This window comes from Neomonachus schauinslandi, chromosome 7 (genome assembly GCF_002201575.2).
Source record: "Neomonachus schauinslandi chromosome 7, ASM220157v2, whole genome shotgun sequence".
NCBI classification, from domain to species: Eukaryota; Metazoa; Chordata; class Mammalia; order Carnivora; family Phocidae; genus Neomonachus; species Neomonachus schauinslandi.
Window position 1 is genome coordinate 99,135,559 of NC_058409.1, and position 23,612 is coordinate 99,159,170.

The 23,612-nt window shown below is 34.5% G+C and overlaps 1 protein-coding gene across 5 annotated transcripts in view; it reads right to left on the reverse strand.

Annotated features, from left to right (window-relative positions):
• GABRG2 (gamma-aminobutyric acid type A receptor subunit gamma2) overlaps positions 1–23,612 on the reverse strand; it is a 108,704-nt gene that overhangs the window by 69,805 nt on the left and 15,287 nt on the right. For 4 of the 5 annotated variants that reach the window (XM_021698037.2, XM_044916865.1, XM_021698030.1 and 1 more), the window contains exons 2-6: positions 11,472–11,623; positions 9,884–9,951; positions 7,206–7,426; positions 4,039–4,121; positions 1,111–1,248 (exon numbers count right to left, since the gene is read on the reverse strand). In XM_021698037.2, the coding sequence (XP_021553712.1) occupies positions 1,111–1,248; positions 4,039–4,121; positions 7,206–7,426; positions 9,884–9,951; positions 11,472–11,623 (662 nt within the window). The remainder of the gene's footprint in view (positions 1–1,110; positions 1,249–4,038; positions 4,122–7,205; positions 7,427–9,883; positions 9,952–11,471; positions 11,624–23,612) is intronic. The other variant, XM_044916864.1, reaches the window with a different exon arrangement.

Here is a 23,612-nt window from a genome sequence, read left to right on the forward strand (position 1 = left end):
CACATAATTTGAAAAGGAATAGCTGGAGGATTTTGCAGAGGGCTTATACTAGCCACCCACGAGACAGATCAGGTCTGGAAATATGTTTAAATAACACCACATGGGTTTTTAAATCAATTCAATTAATACCATTAAAAATCATGATATTTGATATAAAAATAAAATTTTTAGCTTCTTGGGCACCTGCATGGCTCAGCTGGTTAAGTCACTGCCTTTGGCTTAGGTCATGATCCTGGAGTCCCAGGATCGAGTCCCACATCGCATTGGGCTCCCTGCTCAGCAGGAAGTCTACTTCTCCCTCTGACCCTCCCCCTCTCATGCTCTCTCTCTCTCAAATAAATAAATAAAATCTTAAAAAAAAAATTAGCTTCTAAGAAATCTGAAGTCCTGAGCACATTAGGTCCCATACACATCTGAGAATTATAAATAATACTAGTAAAAGCTACTATTTATTGAATGCTAAGTGCCAGGTATCATTCTAAGCATTTTCCTTTTATTTTCCCCTTCACACACATAGTATACCTGTGATACAGGTCTTTTTGTCCACATTAGATATCTGGGAGAGTTGATCCCTGAGAAATACAGTAATTTTCTCAAAATCTATAGGTGGTAACTGATAGATTTGGGATTTAAAACCAGGCCTGTCCCATATCCATGATGTAGCAATTCAAAATATTAAATTACTGAATGCTGAATCAGTCCATATCCAATATGATCACATTTCTGCATTTGTAGAAAGTTAATGTTCCTTGTGTGATTACTTTAAATGCTGCTATTTCAATATACCATGAAACCTATTTCCTAAAAGAAACATTACACCTACACCTCATAAATATTTTGCTTTTAAAATAATTGCTACTCATTTTTGCTTAAAGAAATTACACAAATAATTTACTAATCCAATTTTAATCCATTTTGCTTCAAAATGATAGAATCCATTTATATTTATTATGCTAAAATACCAATTATAATTTTCTCTGGTAAATTAAAACACTTCATTTAATTTTCTTCATATCATTTGTAGACAAGTATTGAAAAGCCTTCTGAATTATATATATCCCAGAATTTTAACTCTGGAAGGGGTCACTTAAAATTCCAAGTGCATCTTACCAGAAGTCGTCTTCACTACTTCAGTGGTATTTCTTAGTCCAACAAATGAAAATTGATAAAGCCTCCAAGATCTTGTGTCACCCACTTCAACAGAACTACGCTTCCATTGGTAGACAATTTCTTCACGTGGATAGCCATCTGCCATTAGACGGGAAAGCACACATTTAAAATTATTTATAAGTGAACGTATGTAGCAACCACCTTCTATGAACAAGACACTGAGGTAGGTGTGAGAGAGACTGACTTATAAATTAGAAGAAGATCCTGAACTAAAGAATCTCACAATAGAAGAAATAAACACAATGACATTTTCTCCCAACAGGAATTTTAAAAACTATGAGGTCAAAATTACTTGAAAGTCACTTAATTTGCATAGAAGGTATACTATACATGGTTTCATGTATACTATATTCATACTGTACATTGTCTAGGGTAAGATATAAAAAGTAGCCAATATATAAGCAATAGTACATATGCACAGGGATTATTTCATGATGAAGGAGAGTTAACAGGGCAAGGTATTGAGAGTCATGCAGAAACAGAAAATAATAGGAGAGGAGCAGACTCAAATGCCTCTCCAGGGCATGCCCTTGGAGTGGAAGGTGACTGGGAAAAATAACCTCAACTACTTAACATAATTCTCTCTCTCTCTCAATTTGTTGGGACTTCATTTTAATATATGTAGAAATTCTACTTACTACAATTAAGACTAGTAAAGTAGAAATGCCCAGGGGAAGATACCAATGAGTACTATGTAGATTCTGAAGAAGTCAATCATGTTCAGCCAAGAGAACAGAAAGTCGTCTTTTAAGAAGTATTGTACTGACAATGTAGTGGTTATCAGTACCATTTGCTGGCCATAATACCCTAGAAAAGTTTCTTCATTTTTTTTCCTAAATTATTTGTTTCTTTATGGGGATCAGGGTAGTACTTATTTCATGAAACTGATGGTCAATATATATTTGTTGAATGGATAAACATTATTAAGTTAATTGTAGAATAAACTCAAGTATGGGTGCCAGGCTGGCTCAGTGACTCTTGATCTTGGAATTGTAAATTCAAGCCCCATGTTCGGAGTAGAGATTACTTAAAATAAAATCTTAAAAAAAATAAAATAAACTCAAGTAAAAATAGATAAATAGGTAAACAAAACTAGACATCATCTAAACTATTTATCTATTAATAATGCTATATAAACCTAAGTCTTAATTATGGAGGCTGATTGACTACTTGGAATAAAATCCCAATGTGTCTTCCTTTTCTTTTCTTTTGGTCCAAGTAGTTGTGTATTATGTGTTTATTGACTAAGGTGAAAGAAAAAAGAAAGCATGATCCCCATATTGGCATGGAGCAGAGGAAGGGGGGCAGAATGTGCTGAAAACTGAGAAAAAGAATGATGATGTTAGGAAATTTCCTATGGAGAACACGTAGGTGATTTAACTTTTTTGAGAGCAATAAGTAACATTAAGTTGTGTTTGGGTTCAGAAGACAGTTGTCCATCAGTGACCTAAAGACACAGAAATCACCAGTTCTTAAATTTTAGCTGACTCAGAAAAGGAGTAGACCCAGTTGGAAATTAAAAGAAATGAAGTCTAATCTCCTAACACGTGGGAAAGATATTACTTAAAAATATTCCATTCTTGGATAAAGTAAAACATATGAAATAAGATGTATAATGGGAACTTTTGTAAATACATATGATATACAGTGATATTTTTCTTCAAGTTCATTCTGGAATTGATGTAATGATGAACAGATGATTGTTTCTCTCTTCATTGATTTTTTTTAAAAATATAGTTATTATGACTTAGTTGGCTCTTATGAGTCTCTGTCACTCCCTGCCTGAGGAATTCTATTTATAGAAATATAAACTTAAAACTTATAATCAGTTTTTCATTCTGCCTAGTATGCCTAGTTGGCAGACCAAAAATAAGGAAGAGGTGAGAAACCTAAATGAGTGTTGAACAAATAACTCAGGCAAACATCTGGGGGAAACTGAAGCTTGGTTTTGGTTCAAGCAGGAAATATCTACAAAGGTTACTAAAGCTTAATTTGTTTCAGAATCATCATGGATCATCTTGGTATATAGTCTATTATCTGATAATAATAATAATAAAATTAACAGAGCTTTTTGATGAATCTTATTGTGTGTGAGGTAGCATACCAAGCATTTTACATATATTACATCAACAAAGCAGTATCGTGGTGAGGCAGGTCTCATAATCTCCATTGGGCACCTGAGAATGTGGACTCACTGCAAGATTTAGTAATTTGTTCAAGTCCACAGTGATGGAGTGGGGATTTGAACTAGACCCATAAGACACCAAAAAATTAGTCTTTTACTCACTGGTAAATAACTAGTTCTAGATATCGCTTGAACTCCAGATGGAGAAGGTAAATTTCAATTTTGCTATCTTTAACAGGTATTACTGAAATTGAAATAAGCAAATGACACTGTTGAATCTATGTACCTCCTGATGTGTAAGGGAGAAAATAAGTAGCAAATATTTTGCTACTCTCTTCTCCTGTGCCTATGGGAGTAGTGGGGGGCGGGGGTGGAAGGAACAGGGAGGGATAGGGGCAGGGAATAAGGATGTAAAATCCACCATTATACCTTTCCATTGTGGCCAGGCCTGGCTTTATAATCCTTCTTGAAAAATGTCTTCAGGCAGCCACTGCAAATTTATTAAAATTTTATACACCAGTGAAGCCTACTTGTAATTTCTGATAAAATAGATCCTTTTTGCAGGAATCACTCTAATAGGAATAAACTGGTATTATGATGAAAGTAACTGTCAAAATCTTCAAAGTCAACAAAATTGCTTGATTCTGCATTCTCTAGGAGTCTCCCAATTAGTTGGCATTGCAATTAGAAAACTGTTGGTGAGAGAGGATACAGAATACATAATACAGAATGAGATTACTTACAGCTGGAGAACTCCAAGGGGCAGGAATGTTCATCCATCGGAAAATTGTGTAACTGCAATTGGCACTCTGCATCAATTGTCAGCCTAAATAGAAAGATATGAAACCTAAATAGAAATCATTTAGACAGTTTTAAGAATATACATTAGTACACTTTTTAATGACTATTCTTCATCTTTGTTCCTCGAGAATACATCTCATATTATTATCGATAATACAAGGTGATTCTCCCTGAAGAAACCCACCAAGTCCAGGAGAAAATTACTCAAGACTTAATGTAGACCATTTTCACAGACCAATCAATAGGATTTCATTGACAGCAACTCCATTTTTTCCAAAATTTATGATCAGATAATTTTTGTGGCAAATTAATTGCACACATGAGATTGTTTGTTGAGTATATTTAACAGAACAGTTTTAAGAACTTAAGCTCATTTACTGTTTGCATGTAAATGAATGCTGATAAATTCTCAGCTCTTACCTGCTAATTAAAGCAGAACCTTCTGTTTGTAAGTACTTGTTAGCTGTTAGATTTAAATTACTATATGTGACTTTTAAAATACTTGTATTTCACAATGGAGTATTATGCATTCTGATAATGGAACACTATGAAGCCATAAACAGGATGTTATAGAGTAGAAGAATATTTAATGGTAAACAAGAAATGTTAAATACACATACACAGACATATTAGAAAAATGTTTGCCAGTGAATCTCAATTAGTTTGCATCTGGGTGCTTATTAAAGATACAGATTTTCTGGATTTCAGTACGGGCTGGGACTCTATGAGGGAGAAATTTAATGGAGTTCCAGATGTTTTGACCATCTTTGGAGAAGTATAACTATATTCTAAAATTGTAATGGTGATGGGCTGATGATTTTTAAGATTTCTTATTTGTTAACTATATATCTTACAGGTATTAATCTTGAAGTAAAAAAAAATTATAAACATTTATTTTAAAAGATTTTACAATTCAGCATAATTTTTAATTGGAGAGATTTCATTTTTCTATGGTATAATAGGACAATTACTGATCTTAAACATAAATAATAATATTGAGCCTTTATTGGTCTATGTGGCACTGGGTATGGTAAATTGTTCTCTAATTTAGTAAGTGTTATTATGGCTTTATTGTACTTGAACTTGTCCAAAGTCACAAAGCTAGCAGCACAGTTGAGATTTGAACCCAAGATTATTTGTCTCCAAAGCCAAAGGTTTTAATCATTGTCACTCAGTAATTACATGCTCTTCCAAAGAAAAGGTTAGTTTCATTCATAAGTGAAATTATAATTAAATTTGATATTTTATTATTATTCTCAAATTAAACTGGAATTATTAAATTGAAAATAATTTAGAGAGATTGTAAAGACAGATACATATGTTATCTCTGCACACACAAATATTCATAACTTATTATAGATTAGCAACAAGAATAAAATCATCTCTCTCTGTAGTTCACAACTCATTCAAACTTTGAATCTCATGAGTGGCATTTTTGAGGTGGTTTCCATAATTAAATATTGTATAGAGATCCTACAAATTAATAGAAGTGAAAAAATGAGTGTAGTTATGAGAACAATCAAGGGACTTGGGATAGTATGAATGACTTAATATTTCAAAAGCAAGACTGACTCTGATTTATCAAACTTTGATTTCCACTAGATTCTAATTTCAGTCATTACCTTATCTCTCACATTTAATGAAACCCATGATGAATACAAACTGTATGCCATGAATTTCTTTTGTAATTATGGCCATTTTTCCTAGTTACTGACATAACTCTGATATAGGTTTTGGAGCCATTTTAAAGTATTTTATTTTGCATGCCAAGTGTTATATAAGAAATAAAGTATATGCCACAAGAGTTTTTAAAAGGAATCATTTTGAAGCTAGAAGTTCCAGGATCCTAAGACCTAGAAAAATCATATTATCCATAATTTTTACTGAAAATATATATAAATAATTTTAATATCTGTTGTGCTTACTATATATCAGGCTGCATGTGAAGCATTTTACATATTGGCCCACTTAGTCCTTATAATAATAAGAATCATTATCTCTATTTTATTTTATTTTTTATAGAAATGAAAGAAATGAAAAGAGTTTGCTCCGACTGTCTTGGATGGGGGCATGAACCATGGAGGTGGTGGGTACCTCTTTTCCAATAATCTCCATCAATTCCTACCTAATTTCTTTAAATAAAGAAATTTCTTTAAATAAAGATGTAACCAAGTAAAAACATCAAACTTACTAATAAAACTTTGAGATACATCTTCTAGCACCAAGACCCCTGCAACAAGATAGCTGCCCCTAAGTCCTCTACATACAAATTCTGAGGAGTTGCCCTAATTCATACAGATAGTAAGATAAAGGTCTAAGAACCAAAGCCAGATTTGTCTGGTTCTTAAGTCTATGTACTAATCTATTATGTTGTTTAATACTATACTCTCACCCATGAAAAACCTCAACATCAAAATATTTTAAATGCATGTAGGTATTAAGTGCTAAGATAATGGCATACAGTAATTTAAGTAGAAAATCTCCCAACTGTTACTTATCATTTAAGTTCATAAAATAAAAGAAAGCTCCTTCAAATTATCCCTAAAGAAGTCTATTTCCAAAATAGCCAGTAAATTAAGTCAAATAGCCTATCAATACAGTGCAGAGTGAGTGCTGGGAGATAGAACTCATCGTACTTGCTATTGCACAGCTAAAAGAGAAGGAGGTACCAGGAGACCTCCACACCAAAATTTCTCCTTTAGCAATGGTTTCCTTGGAAACAGAGACATTTCCAAGCATAACAACTAGTGGTCCCAAGGATAACTGTCTGTGTTTTCGTTTCGTTATTTTAAAGTAGCAGAACACACAGGCAAAAGCCAAGACTGGTGCAAAAATCAGGTAACCTTATAAAGGCAAGGGGAATTTCATGTCCCTGCAAGAAAACAGAGTTCTCACATCAGTCACAGAAAGTAAAATTCTACCTATGATTTGAAAAAGCTCATTGATAAGAGAAAGAAAAGCAAATTTTGTACTATCACATACTATTTTGATCACACATGCCCACCCTGATGTAGGTTTGAAATTTCTTTCATTCCTCTTGTTTTAAGAGAGTGTAGTTGATCTTTGTTTTATTCCCAGAGATTACTCCTTTCTTTTTTCAAAAGCATACCTTAAGGTGTAGAGCACTCGACCATCATTCCAAATTCTCAGCATCCTATTAGGGGTGGTTATCCAGTGTGCATCAGCCTTTTTGGAGTTTCTGAAGAAAGTGTCTGGAATCCAGATTTTCCCTACCATGTTGCTATTCAATCGGAGGACTTTAATGGTGCTGTTAAATTTCAGACGTCTGTCATACCATGTTTGTGCAAAAAATATATCAATTGTATATTCCTGTTTTGTTTTTTTTTTTAAAAAAAAAGGTGAAATAGAACATTTTTAACACAGAATTGTATTGTAGATCATTTGTTTATATTTATCATTTGTATTCTCACTGCCAATACAAAGCAAAGCTACTTTAGTTTTGAATAATCCAAAAGAAAGCAAAAGCTTTGCTAAGGAAACACACCCATCTTTTCTAGACAAATTGATATTTTTATGAAAAAATAGATCTGTTTAGATGAATTCCAGCAAAAGATCATAGTTGTGATATGATCATTTGCATTCTGGGCCTCGAGCAGTTTCTCATGTTAATTTGGGCCAGCTCATTCTTTGTTGTGGGGGCTGTGTTGTGTACTTTAGAATGCTTAGTAGCATTCTTATCCTCTACCCACTAGATGCCAGTAACACAAACACCACAGCACCCTCCCCCCCCAAGCCCCTGCATATTGTGACAGCTAAAAATATCTCCAGACATTGCCACATGTGTCTCTAGGAAAACAGTCACCCAGGTTCAGAATTCACTGCTAAAGAGTGAAGGAAGTCCATACTATTCAAAACAATCTTAAACTGGAGCTCTGGAGGCTCAGTTGCCTCATAATAAAATTGGGATCTTTAAGAACCTGTCTTGTTGGGATGCATGGGTGGCTCAGTTAGTTAAGCAACTGCCTCTGGCTCAGGTCATGATCCCAGGGTCCTTGGATCGGGTCCTGCATCAGGCTCCCTGCTCAGCAGAGAGTCTGCTTCTCCCTCTGTCTGCTGCTCCCCCTGCTTGAGTTCTCTCTCTCTCTCCCTCTGACAAATAAATAAAATATAAAAAAAAAAAAAACACCTGTTTTGTTAGGTAGTGTGAAGATGGAAAAGGGGAATGCACATCAAGTAGTTTGTGCGGTGTCTGGCAGATAGCAAACACCAAATGTAAGGTAACTTCTCAAAATTTGTTACTATTATAGTTGTCCTTTTATCCAAATAAGAGGAAATGAACCAATTAAAAAATAGTCTTTACTACTGTATTAACCACATCACAAAGCACATTCACAAAGTGCTGTGATGAGCAATGACTTTATAATGATTACCCTCAAATATATATCACTAAAGTGGCAAGTGATTGACTTCAATCAAAGAGAAGTAAAGTGTCATGTGAATTCAGACCACAGACCTGGAGTCAGAATACTCAAGTTCTGGTTTGTCATATTTAGATATTATTTAACATTATTTTATAACTTGATTTTAATGATGTCTATAAATGAGAAAATTGAATAAAAATTCAGTGTACTTAGAATATGAGAGCTGGGCAATGAGAATCATCCATATTACACATAATACACATCCAAAAAACAGCCTGTCAGGATCAGACCAGAATCTTCTTCCTTTGCCTCATTTGCATTGTTCTGTGCTATTTCTTTGCACCTCCTGCTGTGTTATCGTATTGTAACTAACTACATTTCCACCAGCGTTAAGCCTTATCACTTTGTTCACCACTTAGTTCCATATTTGTAGTCTACGAACAGTAAGAAGGGAACCTATTTTATGAAATTCTTTGTCAACTAGTTAGTGATGTGCCAGTAGGTAAAGTAATTAAATAGCTTCTGATCTACATTTTGGCAAGAAGAAAAAAAATACACATACACACAAAAATAAAAGCTTTAAGGTTCATTGAACCAGCATTTCATAAAATGTGGTCCTGGGATAGCAGTTCTGGGAACTAATATTCCTGAAATTAAAAGTTCTAATTAAATAAACTATCCATATAGCTTTTTCTTAAATATTTATAATTTGCATTAGAATGCTAAATATACTGAAAATCTTAGTTATAAGGAAGACCTGTGTTGGTATTTCTTTAATGGTTTACTTGCATGGTGTATGCAGGTGGTGGTAGACTTTTTCTTATCACCCCAAATGAGAACACTTAGAGTTTCTCATCTCCCTGACTCAACAGAGTGTCCTTACTGCTAGCTTGGTAAACACTATTTCAAAATTATACTATGACTATGTTATGTTTGTTAATGTTATGTTATGTTATAGTATGTTCTACTTTATTCTAGACTCCAACCTAGTTTCTTATTTTCAGATTCAGAGAGAACAAAGCTATATTTATTGTTACATCTAATTCACTATTTCTTCTGATAAATAATTCCAGTTTGAAGCAAACTATGCCTTCTCCATACCATCAAATTCTAAAAATTAATGGAGTACTGTATTTTATTTTCTAGTAAGCTATACTTACCAAGTAAGCAATGATTGTTGAATTTTAAAAGTATATCATTTTTACAAAAAATAGTTTATATACATATGCTCACACTTAGTTCTCATAACAAATTATAAAAAATATCTTTATATTACAATAGAGAAAAAAAAAATGAAACATTGTCTCTCCCCTATGAATTTTTTTTGTCAGCATACTCTTTGCTATTTTTATGATGCCACATCTCCTCTCTAATATGTTAACAAAACAGACAATTAGAAACTTACCATATTGATAGCATTCACTGGACCGATGCTATTCACGTACATGTCTGTGTGAATTAATGTTGGTTTCACTGTAAAGAAAATGATAGATATGTGCATGTGGTGAAGCATAACATTTTAATGTTCTAGTGTTATTCTAGAAATAAATTTATTTTGCTACATTATAAGTGATTTATTCACAATTAATTTGGTGTCAGTAACTAATTCACTACATTTAAATAACTATTTGTTTTCCCAAAAAATCTCCTTTTAAGCATGTAAATGCAGTAACTAAGCATATTAGAGTTTGAAACTGATTATCCTTTAAAATTGTGTATTAAAATAAGCAAATATGAAAACGCTGCTCAAATTTTCTTCAGCCTTCTCTCAGATATCTCAGATATATCTTTAAGCCCTGGAATCTATTTGGGCATGGTAACCTGACTTGACCCATGTAGAAAAAATAACTACTTAGTGATCTAGAAAAAATATGCTTTAGAAACATGAAATAGACATGAAGAGCAACAAATATTATGAATTGTTTTTGAAACATTGCCCTCTGTTGATTCCTTTCATGACCACTTTGTCCTCATACACCTCAGCCAACCCAAAATCAATCTTCCTCAATGACTTACTCAATTGTGTGACTCATCAAATAATATGAGGAAACCATATGGAAACCCAATACACACCTATTAGTCAAAGAGGAATGATATTAAAAATCATGTAGTATTACATCCATGACCAAATGGATGTGCTCCATTTTCATTTAAGATTTAATGAACAAGGATTTGTAATATCATTCTGTGCTTCAATTCAACAAGTACATTTTTCTCATCTTTATCCACTCTCCCTGAAAGTGCCATGCTGTAATTTTCTGTGTTGGACTGAATTCTTCACTAGTCCCTACATCTACGCCTCTGCTTTCACTCCAGTGAGGCTACTTCACTGCCTCTGAACTTCGGGCTTGACCATCTAACTTGTGTTGGCTAATACTACATGGACAAGTGAGTACGCTAGTTCTAATCCCAAGCATTAAACCTTATGTTTGAGCCTCTACTTTCTGTCTTGCTCTTTGTTATTTTCATGAGAAGGATAATCCTAGCTAGTCTCCTGGCCCCAGGAGTAGAATGAGAATACAGCTTTCTTAAATGAGCAGCTCCAACCTGGCTTAATTTAGATTAGACTGCACCTGGCAAAGTGCTAAATAAATGCTTATTATTATATGTCACTGAGATTTGCGACGGTTTGTGACACAGCAGTAGGTAACTAATATATCCTTTCCTTACCATTATTTACTTGTTTATTTTTGATGTTACTTCGTAAAGAAGTTGTCATATTCCTTCTACAGCCTTTGTCTAAGATATCTAGGAGAATTTGAATTTCCAGCTCTCATGCCTCATTTGAAGATTATCAATGCCCTTTCCTCATTTTGCATTTATCAAGGCCCCTCCCACCCCTATGCCTGAATGCTACTTATACATACTTTATTTTTACAGCATATAATGATCATTTAAGTATTTCTGGTTATTGAAACATACTAATGTTTTCTTCTAGTGTGGTAAGCACGTTCGTTTCTATCTCTACTATATCACAAATTACTTTAACATACCTCCTATATCAGGCCGAAGTTTATTGTCATATCCTTCCAGGAGATTATTTAAGATGACAGTGACATCACCTTCAGGAACTTTTGGAGTCAAGACCCATGTTTTGTTAGAAGCATAATCTTCATAGTCATCATCAGATTTTTGGCTAGTGAGACTAAGAAAACAAAAATATTGGTCAGGAAACATATAGACTATATCCAAGAGGACTTTTTACTCACAGTCCACTGGGGAGAAAGGAGAAATGAACTAGGATTACAGGAATGTATTACAATGGACGACAGTGAAATTTTTCACTGAGGCTCCATCTAGCTAATTAAACCTCACAGATGTAGATTCAAATTTATTAAAGTGTACTCTCCAGTTTTCCAGAATGCTCTGTCTTCCCATCTATAAGTATACCATGTTTTACAAGTGATTTTTGCCTTTCTCATAGTTGATATTCTTCCTGTCCACCTGCCCAACCTCACAAAGGACTTATTAAGAAAAAAACTATTTTTGTGAAAATGATGCTTAAATGATGATAATGTAGTCTCAGAATTCAGACATAATGTCTACTTCTTCCTCCCCGAAGAAGTTAACTTGCTTCAACCTATTAATGAAAGTAAGAGACTGATAATTAGATTCACTCCCACAAACCGCCAGACAAGCCTCTCCCCTCTCAATTGAACTACTAAGGAGAACTTAGTCTTGCTGCTTTTTCTTCCCCCAGGGTGTGTGTATGTGTATTTTTTTCCCCTCACTTGCACTGAAAGCAAGGGCGGTTCATTTATCTTCGATTGTTAAGAACCTGGTACTATGAAGAAAAACGTAGTTGCAGACTTTAAGCCACTCTTTATTAGAGCAAAATTTCCTAATCCAGAAACTCATACTAATAGTTAATATACTATAATTGTGTAATTGAAACTGCCTACTTTGAGTGATCTAAAAGCACATAATATCCTGTGATTCAGTTTTCCATGCCCAAACCTGTCAGAAAACTTCCACAATTAGGGCCAGAAGTTAAGGCTGACTTTGGAAAGATATTGGAATCATACTCATTCATTTTACATATATAAAATATATGTATGTATATGTGTGCATGTATAGATAAATAGATGACTCCATATGGTAGAAGAAAGCTGATTGCATGATTAATCTGGTTTGAGAATGAGCATGGGAGATGAAGTTTTAAGAGTAATCACTGGCATGGATCAATTTAGTAAGCAAGTAATCTCCTCTTTTATTCCTTTAAAGCTTTATAAAGAGGAACCATTATAAAAATTGAGCCACACATCTGCATCAAACCTCACAGAGCCAGTCTTACGTCTGGAACTTCAATTAGCAGAACGACTTTAAACATTTAAATTTCATAAACCTCCCATTTAGGGTATGATGGGCTGGATAAAACTTCAAGGAACTCTCAAAGAGAAAGGCCCTGGTGTCGGCAGAGGCCAGGTCTCGGCTAGGGAAATTCTTCTTGGGCCCTAATTCATCATTTCTCCAGAGCATTGCTAAACACTCCCTAATAGAATTCTCATTCTATGACCTAAATCTCACTAGTTTAAGAGAAAAAACAGCTCTCTGACCAAGAGATTTTCAAGTCCCTCCAATAACTCTGAGAAAAGAATGTGGTTGGCCCATTGGATACCATCATTATGGAATTTTACCACCATTTAATTTGTTCATGCAAAAGTGTTTAAAAAAAAAAATCTTTCCCTCCCTCCCTCCGAGTCTCTCTCTTTCTCTCTCTCCCTCAGACAAATGCACCTTATTAAAGTTTCTTCAAGGGAAGGGAATAGATATTAAATCATTTGGTTCACTCGCTTATAGCAACTCCTCATACTAACAAGTAAATAATCCAAGCATGATGGTACTGTATTACTGTTATTACCATCATCTGGCAGACTAGGAGGAAAAATACATATAGTGAAAATACAAGGGATTCTTGCTTAGGAGGAATACTACTTTCCAGAATTGCATAAATAAGTCTTTTAGAATCATCATCTATTAGATGCCAAAACAATAAACAAATGGATTATTTCATTTAAAAGTATCAGTGATAGATTTTGTCATAATTGAAATTGCCTCCTTAGCCAGAGAGAGATTAAAAAAAAAAAAAAAGAGTTGAGAAATTAAGAGTATATACTTTGGAGTTAGAAAGTACTGGGTTTACTTTCTGGATTCATCATTTCTTACCTCTATCATTTACTATATTTTATGACCTGGGGCAAGTTATTTAACCTTGCTAAACTTCACAAAGTTTTCATCTTTAAAATAGAGTTAATGCTAGTTTAAGAAAATCACTATAACCATCAGTTACTGGTTTCAGTTGACAACATATAATGGGTTACTGTTGTCATTGTCCATGCCTACGGATAATTTATTTTGTATTTTTGAATAAAAAGACATTTGTACATTCCCGATAACTGAGTACAAGAGCCATGTACCAATGTACTGCTTTCAACTTAAATCACTAAGGCATTTTTACTACTATTCTGTTAAAGTCAGGATTTTAGTGTTTGCCATCACCAGATGAAAAGTTAAGCAGCAGCCTTTCTTTGGAGGGTAAGAATAATTGTGTACAAAGTAGAGAAATAATCCAATTATATGACAACTTTTGTGTAATAAAAATTTGTTTAAAATTTTAAAAAATAAAAAAAATAAAATAAAATAGACTTAATGCTAGTATTCATCTTATTTTTGTGTAAGTCTAAGATAATGGTTATTAAGTGCTTTGCATAGTGCCTGACACATAGCCCTGAAAATAGGTCTGTTATAATTATTGTTATAAAGTGACCACTGCTAGATTTATAACGACAGCTCCAACCATGTAACTAAAACCTGAATCCATAGATGCTGCTTTCAGGCTTTTATCTAATATGTGCTGAGAAAAACTAAAAACAGATGTTTTCCAGGAAAAAAAAATAATGAACCCCTACATTATAAATAAATGAAGTTTTTATTCTCTAGAGTTTTCGCAGCTGAGGTCTAAATTAATGGGGCTGATGCATAATCTGGGATTGTTTCCAGATTTGTCTTAAAAAAAAGAAAAAAGAGCCTCTCTCATTCAACGTTGGCTGTTTCTCTAGAGAAGAATTCCTTGGAGTCAAGACCTCCTGATTTGTAGGTAGGCTGTCTAGGAATAATGAAGTCTGATCATTACACAAGGCATTCTGTGGCATTGTCAACCCCATAAGAAGGCCTGGGCAGAAACAGATTGATAATGATTCAAGAAAACAGACTTGATAGTTGAGTGTACTGAGCACAAACATAAAGTTGAACTTCTAGCTAAAGCCACCTATCCAAATGTAACAGCCTTTACAAGTAGTTATTTCTTGTGCCCTTTAGTTTTAAAAAGTAATCTTATAAAAAGAGAGAACTAAAATTGAAATTAGTCTTAAATTAGCTTACCATAATGAAAAACATTTTTTCATAGTCTGAGTGAAAATTTGTCAAAAACAGTGCCAGAAAAGGTTGTAAAGTTTTCATCTTTGAAAGCTTTTTAAGAGATACAGAAAGCCATCTGCCTGGGACCCTTGGACCAGCAGCATGAGCACTGCTAGGATATTGCTAGAAAAGCAGGACCTTGGGCCCCACCCGAGATTCCTGAATCAAAATCTTTAACAAATCTTCAAGTGATTCATATGCATATTAACATTTGAGAATCTCAGTCACAGAGTGTTTGGGGGGTGCGGGGGGCATCTTTAAAAATACATATTCCCAGGTTCCCACTTTAAATCTTCTGAGTCTCCATGTTGTAAATTAGATTTTTATTTTCATGTTTCCAGTTTTATGCATGATTTGAATTTATGAATTATTACAAACATGTAATAAGCTCATGTTTATAATCAGAAACAAAAGCTGATTTTAAAAAATGGCTTAGAAAAACAAAAGAAATATTTGATAGATGCTCAGTGAGAGGTTGTTCTAAATTACATAGAATAATCTAAATACTTGAATTTTGGTACATATTTTGTATGTTTGACACTGACTATTAATCATGCAGTTTATGGAATTTTAAATTTTAATCCATGTATTTCAGATTCCCACAAATTCAATAAAGATCTAAGTTTTGTGGCGGAGGGGGGCGGATAATCTAGTCACTTTACCATCCCAGGGTAATATAACAGCAAACATTTGGGTGAGATATAAAAACATTTGTCTTTTCGTTCAGGCATCTTAAAATCCATTGGTATTTGGCATCATAAAGACAAAATATATATTTTTTTTCTTTCTCTGACACAGGTAAGTAGAATAAAAAAAATAAAAAAATCATTTATTTTTATGTTTAAACTATTTTTAAATAATTAGTGTTTCATTCTTTCATAGTTTCAGTAATATTTTGTTGGTACAAGTTTTAGTTTTATTTTATAGGTGCAATGAGTTATATGCAGGGTATTTTATATGTCAAAATAAATCTCTCAAGATATATAGGTCAGCAAAATGAAATCTTTTGGATCTTTTCTATTAAAAATTCCTATGCATTGGATTTTCTGCTTTGTTAATATTACCTCTACTGTGAATCTCCACTGCTTATATAATCTAATCTCTATTCCTTCTTTTTACTGTTTTCACAGAGATATCCTTCTACCCCACATTTTCTTCAGACCATAGAATCCAATGAGAATCCTCACACTCCAAAAGCATCAGAGAGAAGAATGTGTTGTTTCTTACCTCATTATGTTACTGAAGTTTGTTAAGTTCCTGAAACTTGGCCAAACTCCAGTCTAACTGCATGTATTGTCCTTCTTGCCTACAATCTTTTCTCTTCACCTCCCAAACCAATATTTGGCTTGGCTTATTCCTTCTTACTTTTCAACACAAACATCACCTTCACCTTCACATAGAGGTCATCCCTTATTGTTTTTTTTTTTTTTAAAGATTTTATTTATTTATTTGACAGAGAGAGACACAGTGAGAGAGGGAACACAAGCAGGGGGAGTGGGAGAGGGAGAAGCAGGCTTCCCGCAGAGCAGGGAGCCCGATGTGGGGCTCGATCCCAGGACCCTGGGATCATGACCTGAGCCGAAGGCAGACGCTCAATGCACTGAGCTCTTATTGTTTTATCTAACTTTGTCACCCACCCCGCCCTTCATATGCTCTAGCCAGTCCCTTCATAGCATTTGTTACAATGTCTATGTATTGATTTGTTTATTCTGTCTCCATTACTAGACTACAAATTCCATGAGTACATGTTTAATTAAGATTTGTGGAAAGAATAAATGTTCTTGCTAACTAGTTTTCCTAAGGTAAATAATAATACCAATGATAGCTACTTTTCAATATTCACTATGTCCTAGGAATAACTTTAAGGACTTCACATACATTCTCCCACTTAATCCTTAAAACACTGATATTCCTATAATTATCCCCATTTTGCCAATGAAGAAAAACAATGATATTTACCAACAGTCACTTCAGTTTGCCAAAACCAAAATGTTTAACCATTATGCTGCAAAGCTTTGAAAAAGAAAAATTGGGTCCAAAGAATCTGCTACTGTACATTCATCAAAAAATAAGATCCAAAATAAATGGTTGCTCAAGCTCATTTTCCTTTAGGACAATAAATTAGTTTATGCCTGAGCTCAATAAAAGTATGGCACCCTCACACAAAGTTAGTAACATTCAAATTTCGTGAGCTTGCTGTTACAGATACCAATAATTTGATCTCCCCATACTGAGGAATAAAAGCAGAGCTCACAATTTAACTTCACACATGTGATAAACTGTCTCACACTCTTTCTTGGCTTGGAGAGCAATGTACACTACAGGGCAAGGCATACATATCAATCAGTTCATTTTTTTTTTTTAAGATTTTATTTATTTATTTTGACAGAGAGAGAGACAGCGAGAGAGGGAACACAAGCAGGTGAAGCAGGCTTCCCGCCGAGCAGAGAGCCCGATGCGGGGCTCGATCCCAGGACCCTGGGATCATGACCCGAGCCGAAGGCAGACGCTTAACGACTGAGCCACCCAGGCGCCCCCATCAGTTCATTTTAAAGGATGTCCTCCAGCCACTGCAAAAAGCAGATTTTGGTAAAAAGTGTTAGAGCAGGTATGAAAGGTGAGTATATGTCTCAGAGGACACAGGGAACTCATCATCTGATCATGGGAGGAGGGGGCTCCACTCTGTATTGTCCAGGAGAACTGGGAGCTCTCTGGGGACACTGCAGTATTCTGTGAACAAGAACACTGGGGCACCAATTAGTCTTTCACATAGGGTCTTTCGTGGCCTATGGGATTCTATACCTCTCAGTAAGGACATGTAAGGAACCTATGTAGAACCTGTTGGGAAAGGTGCTTCTGCTTGTCTGTGTACACATGAATGTGAATTTTCAAAAAGAGGAGCGGTACAGCAAGGAAATAAATCCCCAAGCATCAATTCTGATCGTGAATTGTCCTACTTATAATGACTTCCTTAGCTCTTACCAAGTTCAATTTTTTAATATTAGGTGAACAGCTATTGGTAAGTATGTTTATTTGACTGAGTCAATTATCAGACACATATATCCAATGTGTAAATGCAAATTGTTTATTTTATTAGCCATCACCGGTGACCTGTACCAAATAACTGTCTGTGGGGTTTTATTACCTAAGATAAATTTCATTGCAAGTATCAGAACATTCAAACCAAATTGGTAGGCACTGACATATATATTCATAAAGCCTAATGTAGGATCAGCTTCACAGTGCTCTAGACAGCTTCACAACTATGGTATCTGAAAACTCAGATTCTTTCTAGTTCACCCATCTATCCTCCAGTGTCAGCTTCAACCCAAAGATGGCCTGACTATGCAGTCAAGAGATGCTAACAACTCCTTACACCTCTATGCCTCCTTATTTACATCTATGAAAACCGAGATATACTCTTCCAGAAGTTCCTTCACAAAGAAAAGTCCCCAGAGAGTCTAAATTTGTGCATCGCTAGCCAAATACATATGAATTCATACATACGAAACTGAAATCTATGGCTAGAGGAGATTATGTTGATTATTTTGGTCTAATCATCTATCCTATTAGTATCCAAGATGGAAACAGCTTCACAAAAGGCATGAGGATTTCACATACACCAAATGAAAATTGGGATAATTAATAAAGCAAGGAGGGAGGGGCGCCTGGGTGGCTCAGTTGGTTAAGCGACTGCCTTCGGCTCAGGTCATGATCCTGGAGTCCCGGGATCGAGTCCCGCATCGGGCTCCCTGCTCAGCAGGGAGTCTGCTTCTCCCTCTAACCCTCTTCCCTCTCATGCTCTCTGTCTCTCATTCTCTCTCTCTCGCAAATAAATAAAATCTTTAAAAAAAATAAAGCAAGGAGGGGAAATGTGGAAAAGACAACCACAACGCTCGTTGGGGTCAAGGGGTGTACACAGAAAAAAGCCATCAATGTGAGGCCTAGGATTATCCCTGAAGCCCATTTTCCTTGGTTAGCCACCTCACCATACTTGTGTTTGTTTCAACCATTCTTAAATAAAATTGGGAGAATGTGGAGCAAATAGGACTCATTCACTGCTGGAAGGAAAACATTTTGGCATTATCTGCTAATGATAATCCCTATTTCATATCCCAAAAAGTCCATCTCTAGATTTATTTCAAAAAGAAACACATGCACATGTCTACTCTAAGACTTGATTAAGAATGTTTAGATTATTAATAGATATGAACATAAAACAAAACATAACCCAAACAGATGTGAACATAATCCAGTAGTACAATACATTAATAAAAGATGGTATATTCACATAATAAAATATCATACAACAATACAAGTTGGTGAACTATTGCTAAATTCAGCAACATGAATCAAAAAAAAAAATTGAGCAAAAGATGCCACACATACACACACACACACACACACACACATACACACACACGCTATGTTTCTGTTTATATAAAATTTAATAAAAGGCAAAATTCAACTATAGAGCTGAAAGTCACGACAATGATTTCTTTGGGGTAAGAGAAAGAAGAAGATGAGGAAGTAAGGGAGGATGTTTACTAGGGTGCTAGCAGTATTTTATTTCCAGTTGTGGTTGGGGGTTATATGGATTTTGTGATGATTCATTGAACCATATTTAGGTCTTTTGTACTTTTCTACATTTTACTTCACAACAACAACAAAGCATTTAAAAAATGAGGTTTAGGTGTGAGAGTTAAAAGTAGAACATTAGGTTCCTAAGAGCAAGAAACGTTTCTGTCTCCAACAGTGTCATTTTCTGAAAATTTGCCAAAGTGCCTGGCACGTAACAAGACACGCAATGAATACTTTCCAAAATACTGGATGAATCAATGAGAGTATGGGTTATTTTAAAAAATTTAATGTTTGTGAAAATCTACATGGAAATGTAGATTCACTCTCTTTAAAAATGTACATAGGTAACAATTACAGCTAATATTAAAATGAGTGGCCTACATAATGCCATCACATGATTGCCATCACCTTCTTCATTGAACACTATAATTCCTTGTGTGTAAAAACTCAGGTAACATGCACTGAAGATATTTTTGAGAGTTAAAAAGAAAATAAAACCAAGGTTAGCCCCAGAAACCAACGGTCTATAACTGTTTGATAGAATAGAAATAAAAGTGTTGATGCTAAATTGTGATAAGAAATGTCAATGGATACAAGAATTCTTGACATCCAAATGTCAATAGATACAAGGGTATAAATAATGATATTTATAATGATAATGATGATTATTAAACTGACAAATTCCTAATCTATCCCTTTATATATAAGGTACTTTTATGTGATTTTTTAATAAGTGATAAAAATAATATTCAGTTTCTTGTTTGTGTACATTTTGCCACAGAGTAGAAGCTTTGTCTTCAAAACCTGAATGATCTCGGGAAACTGAGACAACTCATCTTGCACACTATATACTGATGTGGAATTTTTAAAAGGAAGTGAGGCCATAACTATGTTGGTCTCAAGCAACAATTTTTTTTCTATGACGTAGCAGAACTTAGCCACTGCACTTGTATTATTATTGGACTGCAATAACACAGTGATAGACTAGGCCAGTACAATTTGGGGAGCTGCTCTCCCTCATTCTAGAAATACACATGGAGTTTGCATTGAGTTGCTATGTTCTGACTATGAAAATCCAAGACTAACTTAAACCACAGAAATATGTAAACTATAAGCTAATGTCAGAGAAGGTTGTAATTTATTTACTGTCAAGAAATATTCTCAAAAGGAAATATTTGTATTTCTTCCTTTATCTACTTGATTATCATTCACTAGGAATGCACAATGTTCAGCATATACTGAATGTTCAATACATTATATAGACCAGTCGTTCTTACCCTGACTGCATGTTATAACTACCTAGAGAGCTTTAAAAAAAATACCAGTGCTGAAGACCTGCCTCTTAAGATACTCAATTAATTGATCTAGGACAGGACCAAGACATTGGTATTCAGCTAATTCTAAGGTGCTGCCAGAAGTAAGAGCTAGTGCAAGAGAGTGTGATAGAGATTTTTCCCAAAATAAGTACCACTTTGGTTATTACTCTCAACCAAGTCAAATGTCACTTACTAGTGTTTCATTGTACACTGGACGTTCAAAATAGCATCATCCTCAAAATTTATGTCCTATTAAAATTATCCCATATCAGCGGTTCCCGGAACTTAGGACACCTGTCCCTGGTAACCAAGACAGATTTAAGTGTCACATAGGAATAGCATTTAGACATTGAAGCCCAAAATTTGAAAATTTTTCCTGTTTTAATTTTCTGTCAATACACTCAATTATACTAAGGACAGTGTCTCAGTTTATTTATAATTTCTCTTTAACCACATTCTCCAACTTGCTAATCTACTTTCTAAGGAGAACATCAAGCTCAGCACTTCCAGTAGAAAATAATATATAATTAAGATGTGATAACATTGCACTGATTTCATTGTATTTACTTTGCAGGTGGCTTGTATTATGAAAACTGATTTTCCAGATTTTATTACTTTTATTATTAAATGTATTAAGTAAAACAATTACTTTAAAAAGATACTGGTTTTATGAAAAATATTAAGTAAATAAATGATCAGGTGTCACTTAGATGTGGCAAAAACCATGAAGGTGGCCAGATTTGGGAAACAATGCCTTATAGCTTTATATTTCTTGGTCCTTCAGTTAATTATTTGAGATTCTTTTGTGCAAAGCACAGTTGTAGATGGAAAGAAGTAGAAAGTTCAATGCTGATATCAAAACACCTTTCATCTATTTGAGGAAACAAACACCTAAACAGCTAGAAGCAAGAAACACTGAACTAACAATGCAAGACAATAATAAAAACATTGTCACATGGTAGACCATGACTAATCTCTGTCTGCAGTACCTCCAACTTGATGTTAAGGTTATTTCTATAAATGTGCCTCTGCATTTATTATGAAATCTCAATTTCTGTAGTAAGAAGGATAGTTTTCTCTAGAACATAAAACATTTTGAAGAACTGACCCAACTTTTGATCCCTCTTCTAGCAAAATAAAAGGTCACACATATAAACATGCAAAATTGTTCTCATATTTGCAAGGAGGCCACACATGTGAATAAGAGAAACTTTGTGTACTTTCTCCCAAAGGTTAAACTGTCCCAGGTTTAGGATAGTTTAAGGGTCAGTGAAAAGCAGTGTACAAAAGTGAAGGCTGATTCTACTGCATGGAATATCTGCGTATATTCAGATGTTTATTCAAATATATTCAAAATATATTAAAAATTCATTGGAGTCTGTTCTTTGAGAGCAGAAAATGAAATATTTCAATTTTGTCTTTATATTCAAATGTTTGGAAACCTAGAGCTAATTTACTCAGGTGGCTGAATTTTCACTTCTATGTGGGATTTTACCCACATGACCATGATTCTAGGAAATTTTTTTCCTCTTCTATATTTTCTAAAATTGCACCATAGTCTTTAAGTTCAAGTCAACACAAATTTCAAATCTGTCTCTGTGGTCATATCTACTACTAGACTACTCTTAACATTTTCATTATTTGGCTCTTCCTGCTAAAACATGTTCTCAAAATCAGGGTTTTATTAATCACTTTAAAAAGTTAATCAAGTCTTATCTCAGCTTTCAGCTTTCTTCCTCCTCAGTCCCTACCCCTGTTATATGAATAGTCCATTTTTATCTCAATATAATATAAATTTATATAACTAGGAATTATAAATACTTCACAGAAATTTGTGTTTATTCGTTTTTATTCAAAGGCATCTTCTATAAACTAAACACTATCCTCAGTACGTTGTTTACGAAAATATGTTAGTGTTAACAAAAAAAATTCTATATTGAAAATGAGCATGAATAAGTACTCTATGGATGTATTTTAGAGAGTCCAAAATTATTTTTGTGCTTAGAATCCTGGAAGAATGTTAAAAAAAGGGGGGGGCTCATGGGGGGCTCAGTCAGTTAAGCATCTGCCTGCAGCTCAGGTCACGATCCCAGGGTCCTGGGATCCAGCTCCACATCTGGCTCCTTGCTCTGAGGGGAGCCTGCTTCTCCCTCTCTCTCTGCCTGTCACTCCTCCTACTTGTATGCACTCTCTCTGTCAAATAAATAAAATCTTAAAAAAAGTCCCGATGGACTTTGAAATCAGCCTAACTTCACCCCAGTTTAAGTGCATTTCTATGGATAGAAAACTATCCATACATTTATGTATGTATCATTTATATATTTATAAACATAGATCCTGTACAGTGCAATAAGTTTAAAAGCTTTAAATGACAAGGAATTCATACCATGTAGAGAGTGCCTTAATGGAATAACAAGGTCCCTTACTGCCTTTTCTAGGTAAGGTATTATTACCTTTTTCAAGAGACTGCAAATCTAATGCACAAATCGCAAAAAGAGGCTCCACAGAATCCATGTTTCTTCCTACAAGTTCCCTATGGGTTTTCTTTCCATCTGTTCCAGTATCCTCAGGTACCTAATTACCACTGGTGTCAAAACAGATCACATTACTGATTACCATTTCAATGATATCACTACCAATGAAAAGGTCCTGACTAATTCAATCAAGAGTACAACCTCAGTCAAAATAAAAGAAACTTCCATTTGTCTGGAAAAACTTAATATGGTCATTTTGTGTAAGCATTCCAGAAAGAAAAAAAAAAAATCTAGATAATCAGTTTTTAAAAGTTATTATTCCAGGGGCGCCTGGGTGACTCAGTCG